The 17,617-nt window shown below is 42.6% G+C and overlaps 1 protein-coding gene across 3 annotated transcripts in view; it reads left to right on the plus strand.

Moving 5' to 3' along the window:
* COL12A1 (collagen type XII alpha 1 chain) overlaps positions 1 to 17,617 on the plus strand; it is a 307,200-nt gene that overhangs the window by 209,485 nt on the left and 80,098 nt on the right. For all 3 annotated transcript variants that reach the window (XM_069235673.1, XM_069235672.1, XM_069235674.1), the window contains 2 exons: positions 9,104 to 9,246; positions 13,641 to 13,750. In XM_069235673.1, the coding sequence (XP_069091774.1) occupies positions 9,104 to 9,246; positions 13,641 to 13,750 (253 nt within the window). The remainder of the gene's footprint in view (positions 1 to 9,103; positions 9,247 to 13,640; positions 13,751 to 17,617) is intronic.

The raw sequence follows: 17,617 nt of genomic DNA on the forward strand, positions 1-17,617 counted from the left end.
AAATTTCTAAGTACCTTTGACTTGACAGCAGGGTACTGGCAAATAAAAATGGCACCTGGAGCAAAAGAAAAGACAGCATTCTCCACACCTGATGGGCATTATCAGTTTACTGTTATGCCCTTTGGTTTAAAGAATGCCCCTGCCACCTTCCAAAGGTTGGTGAATCAAGTCCTTGCTGGCTTGGAGTCCTTTAGCACAGCTTATCTTGATGATATTGCTGTCTTTAGCTCCACCTGGCAGGATCACCTGGTCCACCTGAGGAAGGTTTTGAAGGCTCTGCAATCTGCAGGCCTCTCTATCAAGGCATCCAAATGCCAGATAGGGCAGGGAACTGTGGTTTACTTGGGACACCTTGTAGGTGGAGGCCAAGTTCAGCCACTCCAACCCAAGATCCAGACCATTCTGGACTGGGTAGCTCCAAAAACCCAGACTCAAGTCAGGGCATTCCTTGGCTTGACTGGGTACTACAGGAGGTTTGTGAAGGGATATGGATCCATTGTGACAGCCCTCACTGAGCTCACCTCCAAGAAAATGCCCAAGAAAGTGAACTGGACTGTGGACTGCCAACAGGCCTTTGACACCCTGAAACAAGCAATGTGCTCAGCACCAGTTCTCAAAGCTCCAGATTATTCTAAGCAGTTCATTGTGCAGACTGATGCCTCTGAACATGGGATAGGGGCAGTTCTGTCCCAAACAAATGATGATGGCCTTGACCAGCCTGTTGCTTTCATTAGCAGGAGGTTACTCCCCAGGGAGCAGCGTTGGAGTGCCATTGAGAGGGAGGCCTTTGCTGTGGTTTGGTCCCTGAAGAAGCTGAGACCATACCTCTTTGGGACTCACTTCCTAGTTCAAACTGACCACAGACCTCTCAAATGGCTGATGCAAATGAAAGGTGAAAATCCTAAACTGTTGAGGTGGTCCATCTCCCTACAGGGAATGGACTTTATAGTGGAACACAGACCTGGGACTGCCCATGCCAATGCAGATGGCCTTTCCAGGTTCTTCCACTTAGAAAATGAAGACTCTCTTGGGAAAGGTTAGTCTCATCCTCTTTCGTTTGGGGGGGGGTTGTGTAAGGAAATGCCTCCTTGGCATGGTTGCCCCCTGACTTTTTGCCTTTGCTGATGCTATGTTTACAATTGAAAGTGTGCTGAGGCCTGCTAACCAGGCCCCAGCACCAGTGTTCTTTCCCTAACCTGTACTTTTGTATCCACAATTGGCAGACCCTGGCATCCAGATAAGTCCCTTGTAACTGGTACTTCTAGTACCAAGGGCCCTGATGCCAAGGAAGGTCTCTAAGGGCTGCAGCATGTCTTATGCCACCCTGGAGACCTCTCACTCAGCACAGACACACTGCTTGCCAGCTTGTGTGTGCTAGTGAGGACAAAACGAGTAAGTCGACATGGCACTCCCCTCAGGGTGCCATGCCAGCCTCTCACTGCCTATGCAGTATAGGTAAGCCACCCCTCTAGCAGGCCTTACAGCCCTAAGGCAGGGTGCACTATACCATAGGTGAGGGTACCAGTGCATGAGCATGGTACCCCTACAGTGTCTAAACAAAACCTTAGACATTGTAAGTGCAGGGTAGCCATAAGAGTATATGGTCTGGGAGTTTGTCAAACACGAACTCCACAGCACCATAATGGCTACACTGAAAACTGGGAAGTTTGGTATCAAACTTCTCAGCACAATAAATGCACACTGATGCCAGTGTACATTTTATTGTAAAATACACCACAGAGGGCACCTTAGAGGTGCCCCCTGAAACTTAACCGACTATCTGTGTAGGCTGACTAGTTTTAGCAGCCTGCCACAAACCGAGACATGTTGCTGGCCCCATGGGGAGGGTGCCTTTGTCACTCTGAGGCCAGTAACAAAGCCTGCACTGGGTGGAGATGCTAACACCTCTCCCAGGCAGGAATTGTCACACCTGGCGGTGAGCCTCAAAGGCTCACCTCCTTTGTGCCAACCCAGCAGGACACTCCAGCTAGTGGAGTTGCCCGCCCCCTCCGGCCAGGCCCCACTTTTGGCGGCAAGGCCGGAGAAAATAATGAGAATAACAAGGAGGAGTCACTGGCCAGTCAGGACAGCCCCTAAGGTGTCCTGAGCTGAGGTGATTCTAACTTTTAGAAATCCTCCATCTTGCAGATGGAGGATTCCCCCAATAGGGTTAGGATTGTGACCCCCTCCCCTTGGGAGGAGGCACAAAGAGGGTGTACCCACCCTCAGGGCTAGTAGCCATTGGCTACTAACCCCCCAGACCTAAACACGCCCTTAAATTTAGTATTTAAGGGCTACCCTGAACCCTAGAAAATTAGATTCCTGCAACAAGAAGAAGGACTGCCCAGCTGAAAACCCCTGCAGCGGAAGACCAGAAGACGACAACTGCCTTGGCTCCAGAAACTCACCGGCCTGTCTCCTGCCTTCCAAAGATCCTGCTCCAGCGACGCCTTCCGAAGGGACCAGCGACCTCGACACCCTCTGAGGACTGCCCCTGCTTCGAAAAGACAAGAAACTCCCGAGGACAGCGGACCTGCTCCAAGAAAAGCTGCAACTTTGTTTCCAGCAGCTTTAAAGAACCCTGCAAGCTCCCCGCAAGAAGCGTGAGACTTGCAACACTGCACCCGGCGACCCCGACTCGACTGGTGGAGATCCGACGCCTCAGGAGGGACCCCAGGACTACTCTGATACTGTGAGTACCAAAACCTGTCCCCCCTGAGCCCCCCACAGCGCCGCCTGCAGAGGGAATCCCGAGGCTTCCCCTGACCGCGACTCTTTGAACCTAAAGTCCCGACGCCTGGGAGAGACCCTGCACCCGCAGCCCCCAGGACCTGAAGGACCGGACTTTCACTGGAGAAGTGACCCCCAGGAGTCCCTCTCCCTTGCCCAAGTGGAGGTTTCCCCGAGGAATCCCCCCCTTGCCTGCCTGCAGCGCTGAAGAGATCCCGAGATCTCTCATAGACTAACATTGCGAACCCGACGCTTGTTTCTACACTGCACCCGGCCGCCCCCGCGCCGCTGAGGGTGAAATTTCTGTGTGGACTTGTGTCCCCCCCGGTGCCCTACAAAACCCCCCTGGTCTGCCCTCCGACGACGCGGGTACTTACCTGCAAGCAGACCGGAACCGGGGCACCCCCTTCTCTCCATTCTAGCCTATGTGTTTTGGGCACCACTTTGAACTCTGCACCTGACCGGCCCTGAGCTGCTGGTGTGGTGACTTTGGGGTTGCTCTGAACCCCCAACGGTGGGCTACCTTGGACCAAGAACTGAACCCTGTAAGCGTCTTACTTACCTGGTAAAACTAATCAAAACTTACCTCCCCTAGGAACTGTGAAAATTGCACTAAGTGTCCACTTTTAAAACAGCTATTTGTCAATAACTTGAAAAGTATACATGCAATTTTGATGATTTGAAGTTCCTAAAGTACTTACCTGCAATACCTTTCGAATGAGCTATTACATGTAGAATTTGAACCTGTGGTTCTTAAAATAAACTAAGAAAAGATATTTTTCTATATAAAAACCTATTGGCTGGATTTGTCTCTGAGTGTGTGTACCTCATTTATTGTCTATGTGTATGTACAACAAATGCTTAACACTACTCCTTGGATAAGCCTACTGCTCGACCACACTACCACAAAATAGAGCATTAGTATTATCTATTTTTACCACTATTTTACCTCTAAGGGGAACCCTTGGACTCTGTGCATGCTATTCCTTACTTTGAAATAGCACATACAGAGCCAACTTCCTACACTGAGTCACCTGCTACCTTTCATATCTACTGAAACCTCCCCATGGTGATCTCATCATCTCGAAGTGTATCCTACTATTCTATGGACTTAGGACCACCCTTAGGATCAACCTTCGATTCCAGTGCCAGCACAATCTTCCTGTTCTCTGGATCCGGTTGCTTTGCCAGTTATCTCTTCATCATTTGGGGATCTTAACAAGGGCCCCGCCAATAAGCCATCTTATGGGAAACATTTGGCCATTTCGGCAGTACATTCAATTTCTCCTTTCTCTAACTCTGACCAAATAGTGGCCGATTCCGCTCATGTGCCTAATCCTAATTGTATCTATTTGTGCAATGTCCCTCCTCTCACATCTCATACCAGAGAAGATACTTCCTCTCTTATCAACAAGGTGTCATATTGGATCCGCCACACTAGGGGCTGTGCCTCTATTATCCATTCTGACATTGTTTTTGCTTCTCGTGTACACAGCTGTCCGGGTGGACGTGATACCATTAAAATGATTCTTGTTAATTCTGAGCTAGTTGGGGGACTTTTGCAGATGGACTCCCGCAACATGCTAAGAACTGACTTGGATATATATTTTAGTGAACGTTTGCCTGTTGCTGGCCACAAGATCTTGCCCGCTCATCCTTTTAGGTCCAAGAAAAATCCCTGTAACGTTCCAGTTTCTGCTGCTATGTCTGGTTTGCTGTCTTTTCCTGTTGATGGGGCTGCTTTGGTCCACAATCCTAAAGGTGTTGATACTCGAGACCCCATTTTTTTAGGGGCTACCTCTGATGTGGATTGACTACGCCCCCTTAATTCCTGTAATTCTACTGTTCCATACGAGCTACCTCCAAGCTCTTCAACCAGCCTAGGTGGTCCCATTTTAAGTGCCTTATTTTGTATTCCTACATTAATTCCTATTCCAGTTCCGGTCGTTGATTCCGGCACGCTCACTTGCACCACTTCATCTCCTTTAGGGAATTTATTGTCCTGGAACTAAGGTATTAAGAGCAAATTGGTTGATCCCGAGTGGGGGGATTATGTTGAATCCTATTCCATCTGCATGTTTCAGGAAACTTGGGCAACGGATGGCGTGTACAGGCAAGGCTACTGTTCATTTACAAAAAAGGCAATTCAGTCCTCTAGGGGAAGGGCGGTTGGGGGCCTTTGTACTTGGGTCAATCTGTCAGAGATGGGTAAGGTAAAGGAAATAGCTGTTGACTCTTGTGACATCTTAGCCATAGCAATACAGCCAAAATCTGGTACCCCTGTACTATGCATTAATATCCATAACCGACCAGGCCATATTAATCAGCAGTCTGACACTATCCATCTTCTGCATAATTTTTTATCTGAATTTCACTCTAAATATTGTATCATCATTGCAGGTGATCTCAATGTTCAAATTGAACTTGGCTCAGCTTTTGTCGAGTCCACTCAGGCTGAAGATGAAGTGTGGAATGTTCCCCCGATTTTATCTCAACCTACGCCACTTATTCCCTCCCCTAGGGTGTCCCAGATAATAGACCTTGCACTTACATACGGCCTTTGTTTTGGAAATGGCCGTTTTCCAAACGATAACCCTGCTAGGCCCACCTTTTTTAGAGGACACTATAGTAGTTTTTTGGATTATGTTATTGTAGATTTACGAGTTTGGTATTTCATAATTAATGTAGAGGTGGGTCTTCCACGTACTAGTGATCATGCCCCTTTGCAAATTGCATATAATACAGCCCTAGTTTCAGTGTCTGATTTGCCCACTGTTTTGGTTGAATCCAATCATTTGCTGGAACTGTCCACTAATAGGCGTGCTGTAAAGTGGCCCTCGCTTCTAGAATCTAATTTTTTGAATAACAAGCTTGGCGCTATGGTGTCCTGTCAACAGCTTTTTGAGGATTCCATCGTATTATCTCCTTCAGAAATCATGTATTCCCATGCAGTTTTCTTTGCGGAACTTAAGGAGCTTTTTACCAAGCCTTTTAAAACTCAATTAGAATCTTCTGCATCCAAATGTAAATGGTTCCACAAAAAATGCCGGGTGGCCAAACATCTTTTATCTGAAGCGTTAAAGTAAAAAAAACGGGATGTCATTATACAGGCGAGAAGGAATTACGCGTCTGTTTGCAAGTTATCGAAACTCAAATATGAGGATCTCGTACGGGAGTGTCTGGCGGAGGCTGCTAGTAATCGCGATGCCAAGCTCTTTTGGACGTTGGTTTCGCGTAGTGATTCTGCCCTGTCAGCTACTCCTGAATGTCATATTGATTCAGGAACTTGGTTCTCCTATTTTGGGGAACTGTATGGCTCCCAGTCAGATTTTGATGACACTCTCATAGATTTTGCATTGTGCCAGCCTGAAATGCCGCCCTTTACCTTAAAAGAAACAGAGTTGGCAATCTGCGCTCAAAGATCTGGTAGGGCCCCTGGCCAAGATGGCATTCCTTCGGATCTGTATAAATCAGATCTTTCTGTATGGACCCGGTACATCAATAGGGTATCAAGCACTGCCATGACAACTCGATCTTATCCGGTCTCGTGGAAGATGGCAATTATTGTCCCCGTTCATCAAAAAGGAGACAAGAGTTCCCCCGGGAATTACAGACCCATTAGTTTACTTGATAACTTGCAGAAAATCTTTTCGTACCAGTTGCTAGCTAGACTAAAACACTGGATAACGAAAAACCAGGTCTTAAGTCATCTTCAGGCGGAATTTAGGGACAAGGTCAGTACCATCGATCAGATCTTCCGATTTATTACCATCAAGTGGAAGATCGTAGACGTAGATAAAGGCCACTTATTTGTGGCCTTTGTCGACTTGAAATCTGCGTTTGACCTTGTCCCGCGTGCCAAGCTCTGGGAGGTCCTCAGTACTACTGGTATTCCGGGTTCTATGATTAATATTATCAAGGATCTCTATTCTGACAACTGTGCTAAAGTCCGCTGGGGTGCCACTGGCGACCTGACTCCAGCTTTTCCAACTGCACGTGGTGTGAGGCAAGGGTGCGTTTTGGCGCCCACCTTGTTTCTTTTGTTTATTAATGCTTGTTTGCCATACCTTTTAGATTGCCAAAGTGATGCCCCTAACTTGGGTGGGCAGAAGCTCCCTTGTCTCTTATTTGCAGACGATACTTTATTACTATTATTTGCAGACGATACTTTATTACTATCACGTACTGCCATGGGCCTTTCTAGATTGCTCGCCAGATTTCTGGAGTTTTGTACTGACCATGGGCTATCAATTAATTCAGCAAAAACAAAATATATGGTCCTTGGGGACATTAGGCATACAATGAAAAGGCCTGTACATTTAGACGGTGTTCCCTTAGAAAGGGTGGGCACCTTTGACTATTTAGGCATCAAAGTGGAAGATTCACATTTCTGGCATGCTCAACGCCAAAAATCTTTATTATGCCTGAAGCAGAGGGCGGGTGGCATTGTTAGATTTGCCTCCAGATCCCCCAAATTTGCAATGTCCCCTGCCCTTGAAATATATAAATCTCAAGCTAGGGGGGGGGGCGCCTTATATGGCACCGAACTCTGGGGCCACTGCAACTTGGCGAATTTGGCAAGGGCAGAAAATCAGTTCAGTTTCTAAAAAGGTTGCTAAAGGTCCCATCGAGCACTCCATCTCTGCCTATTCGACTGGACCTAAACCTCTTTTCAATTTCACAGATTGCTGCTTTAAGGCCTCTGTTGTTTTGGATTCGGTTATGGACAACAGATGCCCTAATTCCTTTTCGCTGTGGGCTTCTGAATTTGGTGGGCCGTGATTTTATTAACAAAATCAAATGGTACGCCTTTGTCGAACAATCTTTTTCCCAGCTCGGCTTAGGGTCCTATTGGCAGGATCCTATCTCCATTCCTAAAAACGCTGCACAGCTGTTAAAGGATGCTTTCTGGCATAATGTTCAGGTTGGCCAATTTGCTAGTTCTATTCCATTGTCTATGTCTGACAATTTCTTATCTGTCAAATGTCATTATGAATTTGAGCCTTTTATGGATGCAGCATTATCGCCATTTGCTCGTGCCCTTTTTATTAGGTTCAGGATTGGGTCTCTCCCCTTGTGCTGCTTAACGTACAAATGGTCCAGCTCAACTAACAGAGCTAAATTATGCCCGATGGGCTGTAAAAGTGATGAGACTGGTTTACATGTTTTTTTTCACTGTCATGCGTATCACAAACAAAGAGCATTTTGGCTCATCCCGCTTTGCAAACGAATAGGTGTTAGATCTAGTTTCCATGCTGAGAGAATTTTAAGATGCGATCCGTCCGTCCAGATAGTTTTACCAGTGGCAAAATTTCTTGAGTCAATCTGGCGGTTGAGATTAGCAGTTTTAAGGAAAAAGACTAGGTAGTTAATCCCTAGTTTTATTTACATATATATATTGAATTTGGATGCATGATTGTAGATTCTGTTTTATAGGATATAGATATTGTTTTTTTATATTATTGATTATTTATTGATCTATGGAATAATCAATATTGTTTTATGTTGTGAGAATTTTAAAATGTGATTCATCTATCTAGACAGTTTTATCAGTGGAAATCTTTTTCTTTCGGGGAGTTAATTTTTAGATTTATTTATGTATATTTATCAAATTGGATGCATGATTTTAGATTTTACTCTATAGGATATAGATATGGGTTCATTATATTATTAATCATTTACTGATTTATGGAATCAGTCTTTTTTTGAGTGGACCTTTTTTATATCAAGAGGTGTACATCTGGTTGTTTATTTTGTTTGATTCCTAAACTTCTTTATTACTCTTTTCCAAATTTCTATTGTGTTCTTATTCTTAGTATCCTCTTGTTCTCAAAAAAGTTTTTTTTCTCCTTGATGTGTATTGTACTTTTATGGTATGTTTTTTTACTTACCGAAATAAAGTTCAATGATGATGATGATGATAGAGGATTCCATTCTTGAATACAGAAAATGAAAAATGCATTTAGTTGTGTCATTTTGTAAAACCATATCAGTTATCCTGAGTCACCTGCTACCTTTCATATCTACTGAAACCTCCCCATGGTGATCTCAGCATCTCGAAGTGTATCCTACTATTCTATGGACTTAGGACCACCATTAGGATCAACGGTGTACATATATGATTCTAAGTTACAATAATGTGCTAAGGTCCATTCACATCCCACACCTGAAACTGATGCCAATTTTTCTCTTGCAACATAGGATCTTATTCTCGTAAAATATGCTGCATCTGATATACGTATATAGAAGGGAGAAATTATTGATACCTATTGCTAACACTCTTGTCTGATTCTGTGTTTAAATAACCAATCTAATAACCTGATTATAATGTAGGATTCTGTGTTTAAATAACCATATTAATTATATTTAACAGGGAACTTCATCCAGAAGGAATGCCTCCTCAATACACTATAATTTTGTTATTCCGACTACTTCCTGAAACTGGAAATGAGCCATTTGCCATCTGGCAAATTACAGATAAAGGCAACAGGCCACAAGTTGGAGTGTCCCTTGATGGTAAGAGAATTCTGTACATTGAATTAAATTGCTTTTCCTAGGCATATTAGCTTTAATTAGTTGCAGAATGCACATCTATCTATCTATCTATCTATCTATCTATCTATCTATCTATCTATCTATCTATCTATCTATCTATCTATCTAAAACTCACGCCCTAAGGTAACTACGACTCTTGCCATGAACAGTTAATTACTCATGTTATATCATTGATGACATATTCTATGCCATCTTTCATACTCTCAATCCAACATTTGCAATAAACTTATTGATTAGACAGCTGTGCATGACGAGGGTGCGAGTTATAGTTACTACTACATATATATATGCACAGGGTTAGAATAACACATACATTATGCAAAAAATAAGTGAGAACTCTGGGTAGTTCCCAAGTAGTTTAGGTGGAGAGCAGAATCAGTATGGAACATCCATATTTGTCTATATATCTGTATATATATATATATATATATACATATATATATATATAGAGAGAGAGATATGTACATACATATAGGTATAGTATATATTGTGGCATGTGACATGCTCGGCATACTTCTGGCATCCAGTGATTGGGGTCGGAATCACCACTTGTTTTTCTCAAAGTTTAATGCCTTGTGCAAGAATGTTTTTTTCTGTTTGCATAGCGCCCCTGAGATCACCCAACATATGCCCTACATATTAATCTGTTGTTAGTTCCTTTTCAAGCTTCAGGGTCGACATCTGTGCTTACTTCAAAAAAGGGAGACACATCAGTCAGAGACGTAAAACACACATCTCATTGAACCACTGACTTTTGCTACCAACAGTTAAGTGTGAGTAAAGTCCACATCTTAGATATACATCTTTAAGATGAAGCAAAATGTTAGCCATTCCTTGTTTTATTGGCGCAATTGTAGGATCTCCCTTAGTCCTATCCTATAACTGAATTTATTTACGGTGATGAAATCAAAACTATTTATAAAAATAAGAAATTCATCATATTGTGGATATATGCACGCACGAATAATAATTATTTGCCACAAGTGTGCATACAGTCTGATATGTGCAACACTGTTTGTGCACAACACAATGATTAAAAGGAATGACAAATGAACGTGACAACGTTTAAGATGCCTCCTCGATTTGTATCTCTGGCAATTGGAAATGTCCCTAATTGTTGAGATGGATAATCTTTCTCCTACCTAATCCTTGCTTTGAGTAATCCCATGTTGTTTTATAGCACCTTGCTTCGAGGATCTAGTCAGAGGATGTTTCCTTCCAGCAACGTGTTTCCTTTAAATAATGAGGCCCTGCCTTTCTATTAAACTCTACAGTCCGAGTGGGAGTTGAATCATAATTTCCTGTATTGTCCTTTGGAGATGAATTCTACGAGTACTGAATGTCTCCTTGGTGTTTTGTTACCTTTTGAACTCAGCGTTGCCGGTAGCCTTACCTGGATGTGTTGTGCAATGTGTTGTCTGTGCGGTTTGGGGTTGTGCTATAGCCATGTGATCACTGTTGGCATCATTTCATGTTGTCCATCTAAATTTCATTCAATAATTATGTTGAGACCCCAGCGTCTTCTCAGTGACACTATACACGTTTATACTGCGGACCACATGAACAAAGGGCCACATGTACGTACGTTTGGTTTTGCGACTCGCAAAACCTTACGCACAACAGTGCCCATGACACTGTTAGCGATTTGCAAGGGGGTCGCAAATGCCCACCTCGTGAATATTCATGAGGTGGTTCGCAATTTGCGACCCCCTTGAGAATGGCGGGTCTCACAGTGATGGTGGCCTGCTGCGACGGCAGACCACCATGTCTGTGACTTCTTTTCAATAAAGCAGTTCTTTTTTGTTTTTGTAATGCAGCCCGTTTTCCTTAAAGGAAAACGAGATGCATTACAAAAACAAATAATGAAATGTTTTCGTTTCATTTTTTCAGTGCAGGCAGTGGTCCTTAGGACCACTACCTGCCCTGAAAAAATGTTTTCAGTGACATTGACAATGTGGAAGGGGTCCCATAGGGACCCCTTCCCTTTTGCGAATGGGTTAGCTAGCACCCATTTGAAATGGGTGCTAACTGCGATTGTTTTGCGACTGCGTTCGCGGTCACAAAACAATCCTACATTGCACTGCGAGTCGCAGTTAGAAAGGGAACACCCCTTCCTAATTGCGAGTCGCACAACCGTTTTGCGATTCGGTAACCAGGTTACCGAATTGCAAAACTGGGTTTGTGCATCGCAGTGTGCTTTTTGCACGTAGCAAACAGCAAAATTCGCCATTTGCAACGTGCAAAAAGCTACCTACATGTGGCCCAAAGTTCCCTTTTTGTATAGGATGGCATGGGAAGAGATGCTGGGACTCATCAAATAAGGTGATATCTGGAAGAGATATTTTAGAGCCTGGCCTGTAACTTGGGTGCAAGCTGACTGATAATAAATAAAGCGGTAGAGCTGTAGCAGCGGTATGTTTCCACCTTTGTCAGCCCAAAATGGTTGTTGTTAGGAATTTAATGGACTATGCCTCATTTAACTGAAAAAATAGCAGTGTTTATTGAATTCTGTGAAAGAACTGCACAATGCAACAGAACATAATAACAACAAAATAAAACACACAGTATAGCACAACAAAACAACAAAATGCAAGACAACACAATGACAACACACAGTCCCTCCCACTCACAACATAAGAACCAAATACTAAAGAATGCAACAGTGCGAACACAACACGCCACCAAGACACACAAAATGCAACACAGGCACACCACTATAGTAACACAAAGCACAATGGAATTGCATTATTGTACTATTCTGTTTTTGCATTTTGTTGTTGCTTTGTGTTGATGTATTAGTGAGTTGTGCTGGAACATTACTGATGTATTGTACTGCTATTATGTTGTTGTGTACTCTTTTGTGCAGTTCTGTTGTGTGTTAATCTGTTCTTCCAGTGTTTTGTGTTGCTCTGTTTTGTGTTCATGAGTTGGCACTCTATGTTGTATGCCATTGGTGCTTTATTTTGTGTCATTGTGTGTGTTTTTCATTATTATGTTGTTTTGCTGCTGTACTGTTATTTTTTTATGTTAATGCAGTATGTGTTACTGTTGTTTTGTACTTTTGCTGTGGTATCGATGTCCAGTGTTTTGGCATATGGTATTGTGTTATGGTGCCATTGATTGTCTTACTTTTGCTTGACATTAATTGCAATACAACTGCTTAAATCCATGTTACATGTTACTTTTTCCCACAAATAATTGATTTTAAAGATACAGTTGTAAAGGTATTTGCACCAAGTACTAAACTGTATCCTTCCATGACATTTAATAACTCTTACCAAACAATGTTTTCTGATCGGGCCCCTTTCTAAACCATACCACATATCAGTATGTGTAAGAATACATTTCTACTCATAGCTCTAAACGTTCAGAAAAAGTTAGACTCCTACATAAGCCAAGAACTTCCATCCTAAGACACAAAGTATATTTGGTCTAAAGGTCCCTTCAAGATCACAGTCCCTTGACACATACACTTTTCTATGAAAGTAGGAAGTCAACAGGGACAGGGAGGTAAATATCTACACTGCTGAAAACCTGCTTCTATTTATTTCATAACCTTGATGAGTTAAAGGGTGAGGTAGGTGCGCAGGAGAGTTCTGTCTAAGAGTATTTCCCCAAATATTTGAAGTGGGTTACACGATTCTTCAGTGAATATTTCAAAAAGATATTGACAGGCAGCAAAAACTTATAGACTGAGCCACAAGAAAGTTATTTTGAAAAATTCTTACAGCCTTGCAGTGTAGATTTGTACTTGCAAGTTGCCAGGAATAATCGAAAATATCTAGTGGTGAAACACACTAACTTCTTTTATTCACCTTAGTCCACCTTACTATGTAGCTACATGTGGCATAAGTAAGCACTTGATATCAAAATTTTCTTTTTTTTTACATTGAAAACAGTTTTCACTGTGGAGAAGGCGTTTTCCCTTCATCCAACCTTGGAACCACTCTTACTTCTCAATATGTCGCCAGTAGTTAAAAAATGCCTTCCATTATGGGACTGGCCATTCCAAGTGTTGAAAGCTTTGGATTTTCAGTGTTTCATATATTTTTTTAAAGTAACCCAATCCCTTGGAAACCGTCTACATTCACCCGGACCCTACACGTAGGAGAGCAGGGAATTCAGCTTACTAGAGAATTTCCCCGTACTAAATTCAGCCTGCAAGCATACATCGCCACTGGATATGATTATTTGAACGAGTCTCTTGAAATGCATATGCAAATACGACTTGATTGTGCAGCTAAATACAAATTAGATGTGACCAAAAGCATGGGAATTAGGCCACTAACGTTTCTCACATGTAGTAATTGGTGCTAATATTTTAATGCAAAATGTTTGCTGTCGTTTATTTACAGGTTCCAAAAAAACGTTGTCATTTTTCAACAAGGGTGCAAGTGGAGACACTCAAACTGTAACCTTTGACGGAGAAAAGATAACGAAACTGTTTCATGGAAGCTTCCACAAGGTACTTAATACTATACTCCTTGAGTTGTTTTTTTTGTAAAATCTCATTTTAGAAATGCTTACACTTTTAGGGTCATATTTAAAAGAAAGTGGCACATCGTTCCAGTACGCCACTTTTCTTGCATACTCCTACCGCCACCTAATGACACCATGGTTGCTCCATATTTACAATATGGTGCACCATGGCGGTCGTTAGCACAATAGCATCAATATTTTTGGAGCTATTGCGGCGCTTTGCTACACTAGCGTCAAAAATGTTGATGCTTGTGAAGCAAAGCAAAGGGATGCCCATTAATTTCAATGGGTGCGTCATTTTAACGCCTACCCGGAGCAGATGTTAAAAATGACAGAAGAAATGGTGCTGCAAAATGTTGTAAATTCCACTGCACCATTTTTTTGGGCCTCCTAATGGGAGACTGCCCCGCATACATTATGCCTGACACAGGCACATTGTGGCGCAAGAGGGTTACAAAGTGAAGCAATGCTTGCATTGCGCCACTCTGTAAATATGTCGCACAGGAAAGGCCACATTAGCGTCACCTTAGCATCAGAAGAATTATGCTAAGGTGGTGCTAAGTCGGCGCAAAGGGCTTATAAATATGCCCTTAATTATTTTCTACCAGAAGAGATTCAGCAAGACACAATGATTGCATGGTAAGGGAACACCACCACAGACATCAATGTACCAGAATGAAAGAGTTCACGGAAGAGACCTCTCTTCACCCTTTGACCCTCGATGACGACACAGAAATCATGTTGGCTCAACGGCCAACTATTTGCAGCTTAGGTGCTCAGGGAATGGCACAGAGTGGAAATGACCAAATACTAAATAGAGCTCTACGAACCATGTTTTTTTCCTGTTCCTGCTGCTGCCTTCATCACCACTGAGTACAGATATGTCAAAGGCAGCGCTTTCCCTGACTATTCTTAACTGATGTTAGTGAATAATACCTACGCATTTTGCGTGGTTCACTGGCTCAGCTTTGCAGTTACAAGTTACAACACTGAATCTGGAGGCTTGACAAAATGAAGTGCCAGAATGTGGGATATCAGCTGTATGTACATATTCTGGGAGTTAAGCCATTGCTCCGCCTGATAGTGATCAGTCCTTTGAACTTTGCCAGCTACACCCCTCACCGTCCTCCTCCTGTTCCCACCATTTGTAGCTATACTAAGAACCAACTGCTTTAGTATAATCATTACACATCAAATAATCCACTGCTGTGCTCACAGGTCTTTGGGGACACTCAGAGGTGATGAATGTGAATTACAGAGGCCAACGCTTTCCCTCAACACCTTTACGGGGCAAGAGAGTGCTCGTTTTTTAAAGTTAAAAATGGGAAGTAAATAATTTTCAGCAGAAATATTCTTTTTCAGCGTTTTCACAAATGCTTATTCCAGCAGTGTTGTTCATGCAAATCTAGATATAACTGGCTGTTTTGAATGTAGCCAGTTATGCTTGTATGTTTTGGGCTTTTTTAGCATGTATTTATATGTAAACAGAGAAAATCCTATATTGGGTCCTCTTTGTCTCTTCTTTTGTTCAAGACACACGTCTTTCATTTGATTTCGTCCTCTCACTGTCATAGCTCGCTGTTTCCTAGTTACAAATGTGCGTCTTAACTTCCCACTACAACCTTTACTTTGCCAGTTAGTTTCTCTATTTTGCCCTGTTGTATCTCATATCCATCCTCTTACGTTAAGGAATATGGTAGATATGCAGACTTGCGTGACTGTTGTCAGATTACTAAAGATATATACTCGTCTGTGCCTTTCATTTTAGCTTCTGCAAAACAAATTGATTTTGTTTGAATATACCATGAAATATATATATTTTTTCACTCTATCCCAGTAGATATTTCTGCATATCACAGTTAACCCCGGGTGAACTTTTAAGCATGCTAGCGTAATTCCCATATTTTCGAGAATTTTTGTGTGATAAACGAAACCTGAGGTCTGTGAGTAGGGCATCACTTAAGAGCTTACGGAAAAAAGAATGATGCAAGCAATCCCACTGAGGTATTTTGGGAGCACCGGGCAGGTACAGTTGAAAAGTTGCACCTACCGTCTCCTATTTCCTCTTTATAGTTTATTGTAAATCTCGATTGATCTACCAGAATCAGGATTTTGAGATATCTGTTAAAACCACACCTTTGATTTGTCACGGTTCTTTATTGCCTGTAAAAAAAAACCTGTCAGAATATACCGAAGAAGAGATAATCAGTATGCCACCACGAATTTACTGGCATTTTCCAATTACATAGGTTAAAAAACACATCCAGTAATAACTATATCCCGCTGCATTGGTAATTTCAGAGGTGATATTACCATATTGGATTACTCATGCAACCTTATAGTGAGTGTATAAGTGATTTTAATGAGTGTCAAATCTAGCTACAATTGCTTTTGAGCTAGAGAACATTTGACCCACAGAACCCGCCATGAAAAAGCATGCAGCTTGTGTCATAAGCATGCAACAGCTATTTTCAGAAAGTAAATGGATTCCGACAATGCATCGCATCTGTCGCTAATGTGTATGAATCCCTGACGCACAAACACACAAAAATAACATGGTGCAGCTGGGCTCTATTAATACGTCTGGGCCCTGTGTCTTTCTGGCCTATACAGAGGGCTACTTCTTGCCCAGGTTTTCTATAGACCCTTAAAGTGGGAGAGCAGATGTTCGCTGAAAACTCCCCTTCCAGGGTGGCCACAATTTTCTGCTTGGCACTTAATACACACACAGATTACATGTTTGACAGCCCTGTCGGATATGTAATTATTAATCGCATTTTCTGTATACAGAAGTGTAATATTGCTTTTATTGAAGAAAATGCATGCTTTTCTTGGCAAATCAAACGAATATTTCAGATCGTCCAACTGAAGCTGGGTAAGTTGTGTATTTCTCTCTGTAGATCTTCGTGGTAACTAACTGCAGAAACTATGTATGCTGCTTTACTAACATAATTTAAAACATAATAAAAACTTAGGACTTACCAAATTATATTTGGTTAAGCAGGGCAGGCATGAACAAGCGATTAATTCTGTTATTGACAGCAAAGCCATCCCACGTGAAAAGCCTCTGTGGTTCTGGAGGACGGTGCAATGATTGACGACCTTGATCAGAGTTCATTCAATTGCCTTTTCACATTAAGCTGGTGATTCTTGCTGGCTCACATATTTATCTTTCCTTTCCTTATAATCCAAGCATAAAGGTCTTTGTGTGGCTTGCATCCTGTTATGAGTTATGCTTTGTTTGCACCACGTTTTGCCTGATGTCAGTGTGCTTGGACTGTAGTTCAGTGGGATCCTACTAACCAGGACCCCAGTGACAGTGCTCTCTCCTCTAAATTTAGTAGGTTGTTACGTTTCACACCCACAGTTGGCATACTGGTGCATCCATGTATGTTCCCAGTAAATGGTACCTAGGTACCTAGGGCATTGGTACACCAGGGGTCCCCCATGGGCTCCAGCATGAATTATGCCACCCATGGGAGCCCATGCAAACTGTGACTGCAGGCCTGCCATTGCAGCCTGCGTAAAACCGTGCATGCACCCTTTCACTGCCAAATCTAATCACTGCACTTAGACCCTCTGGTAGGCCCTCCAGCCCTAGGGCAGGGTGCATGTCTCTGAGTGTGAAGGTACCCCTTCGTGAGCAGGGTACCCCTATAGACCCCAGGCCAATTCCTGGTCTCTGTTAAGTACAGGGAAGCCATCTTAAGGTATGTAGTGGAAACTGGTCAACATGAGTGGTCCAACTACATAATGGCTACTCCGAACCTAGGCATGTTTGGTATCAAACATGTTGGAATCATGCAACTACACTGATTCCAGTGTTAGTTGCATGATGCCATGTACTCTAGGG

This window comes from Pleurodeles waltl, chromosome 5 (genome assembly GCF_031143425.1).
Source record: "Pleurodeles waltl isolate 20211129_DDA chromosome 5, aPleWal1.hap1.20221129, whole genome shotgun sequence".
Classification (NCBI taxonomy): Eukaryota; Metazoa; Chordata; class Amphibia; order Caudata; family Salamandridae; genus Pleurodeles; species Pleurodeles waltl.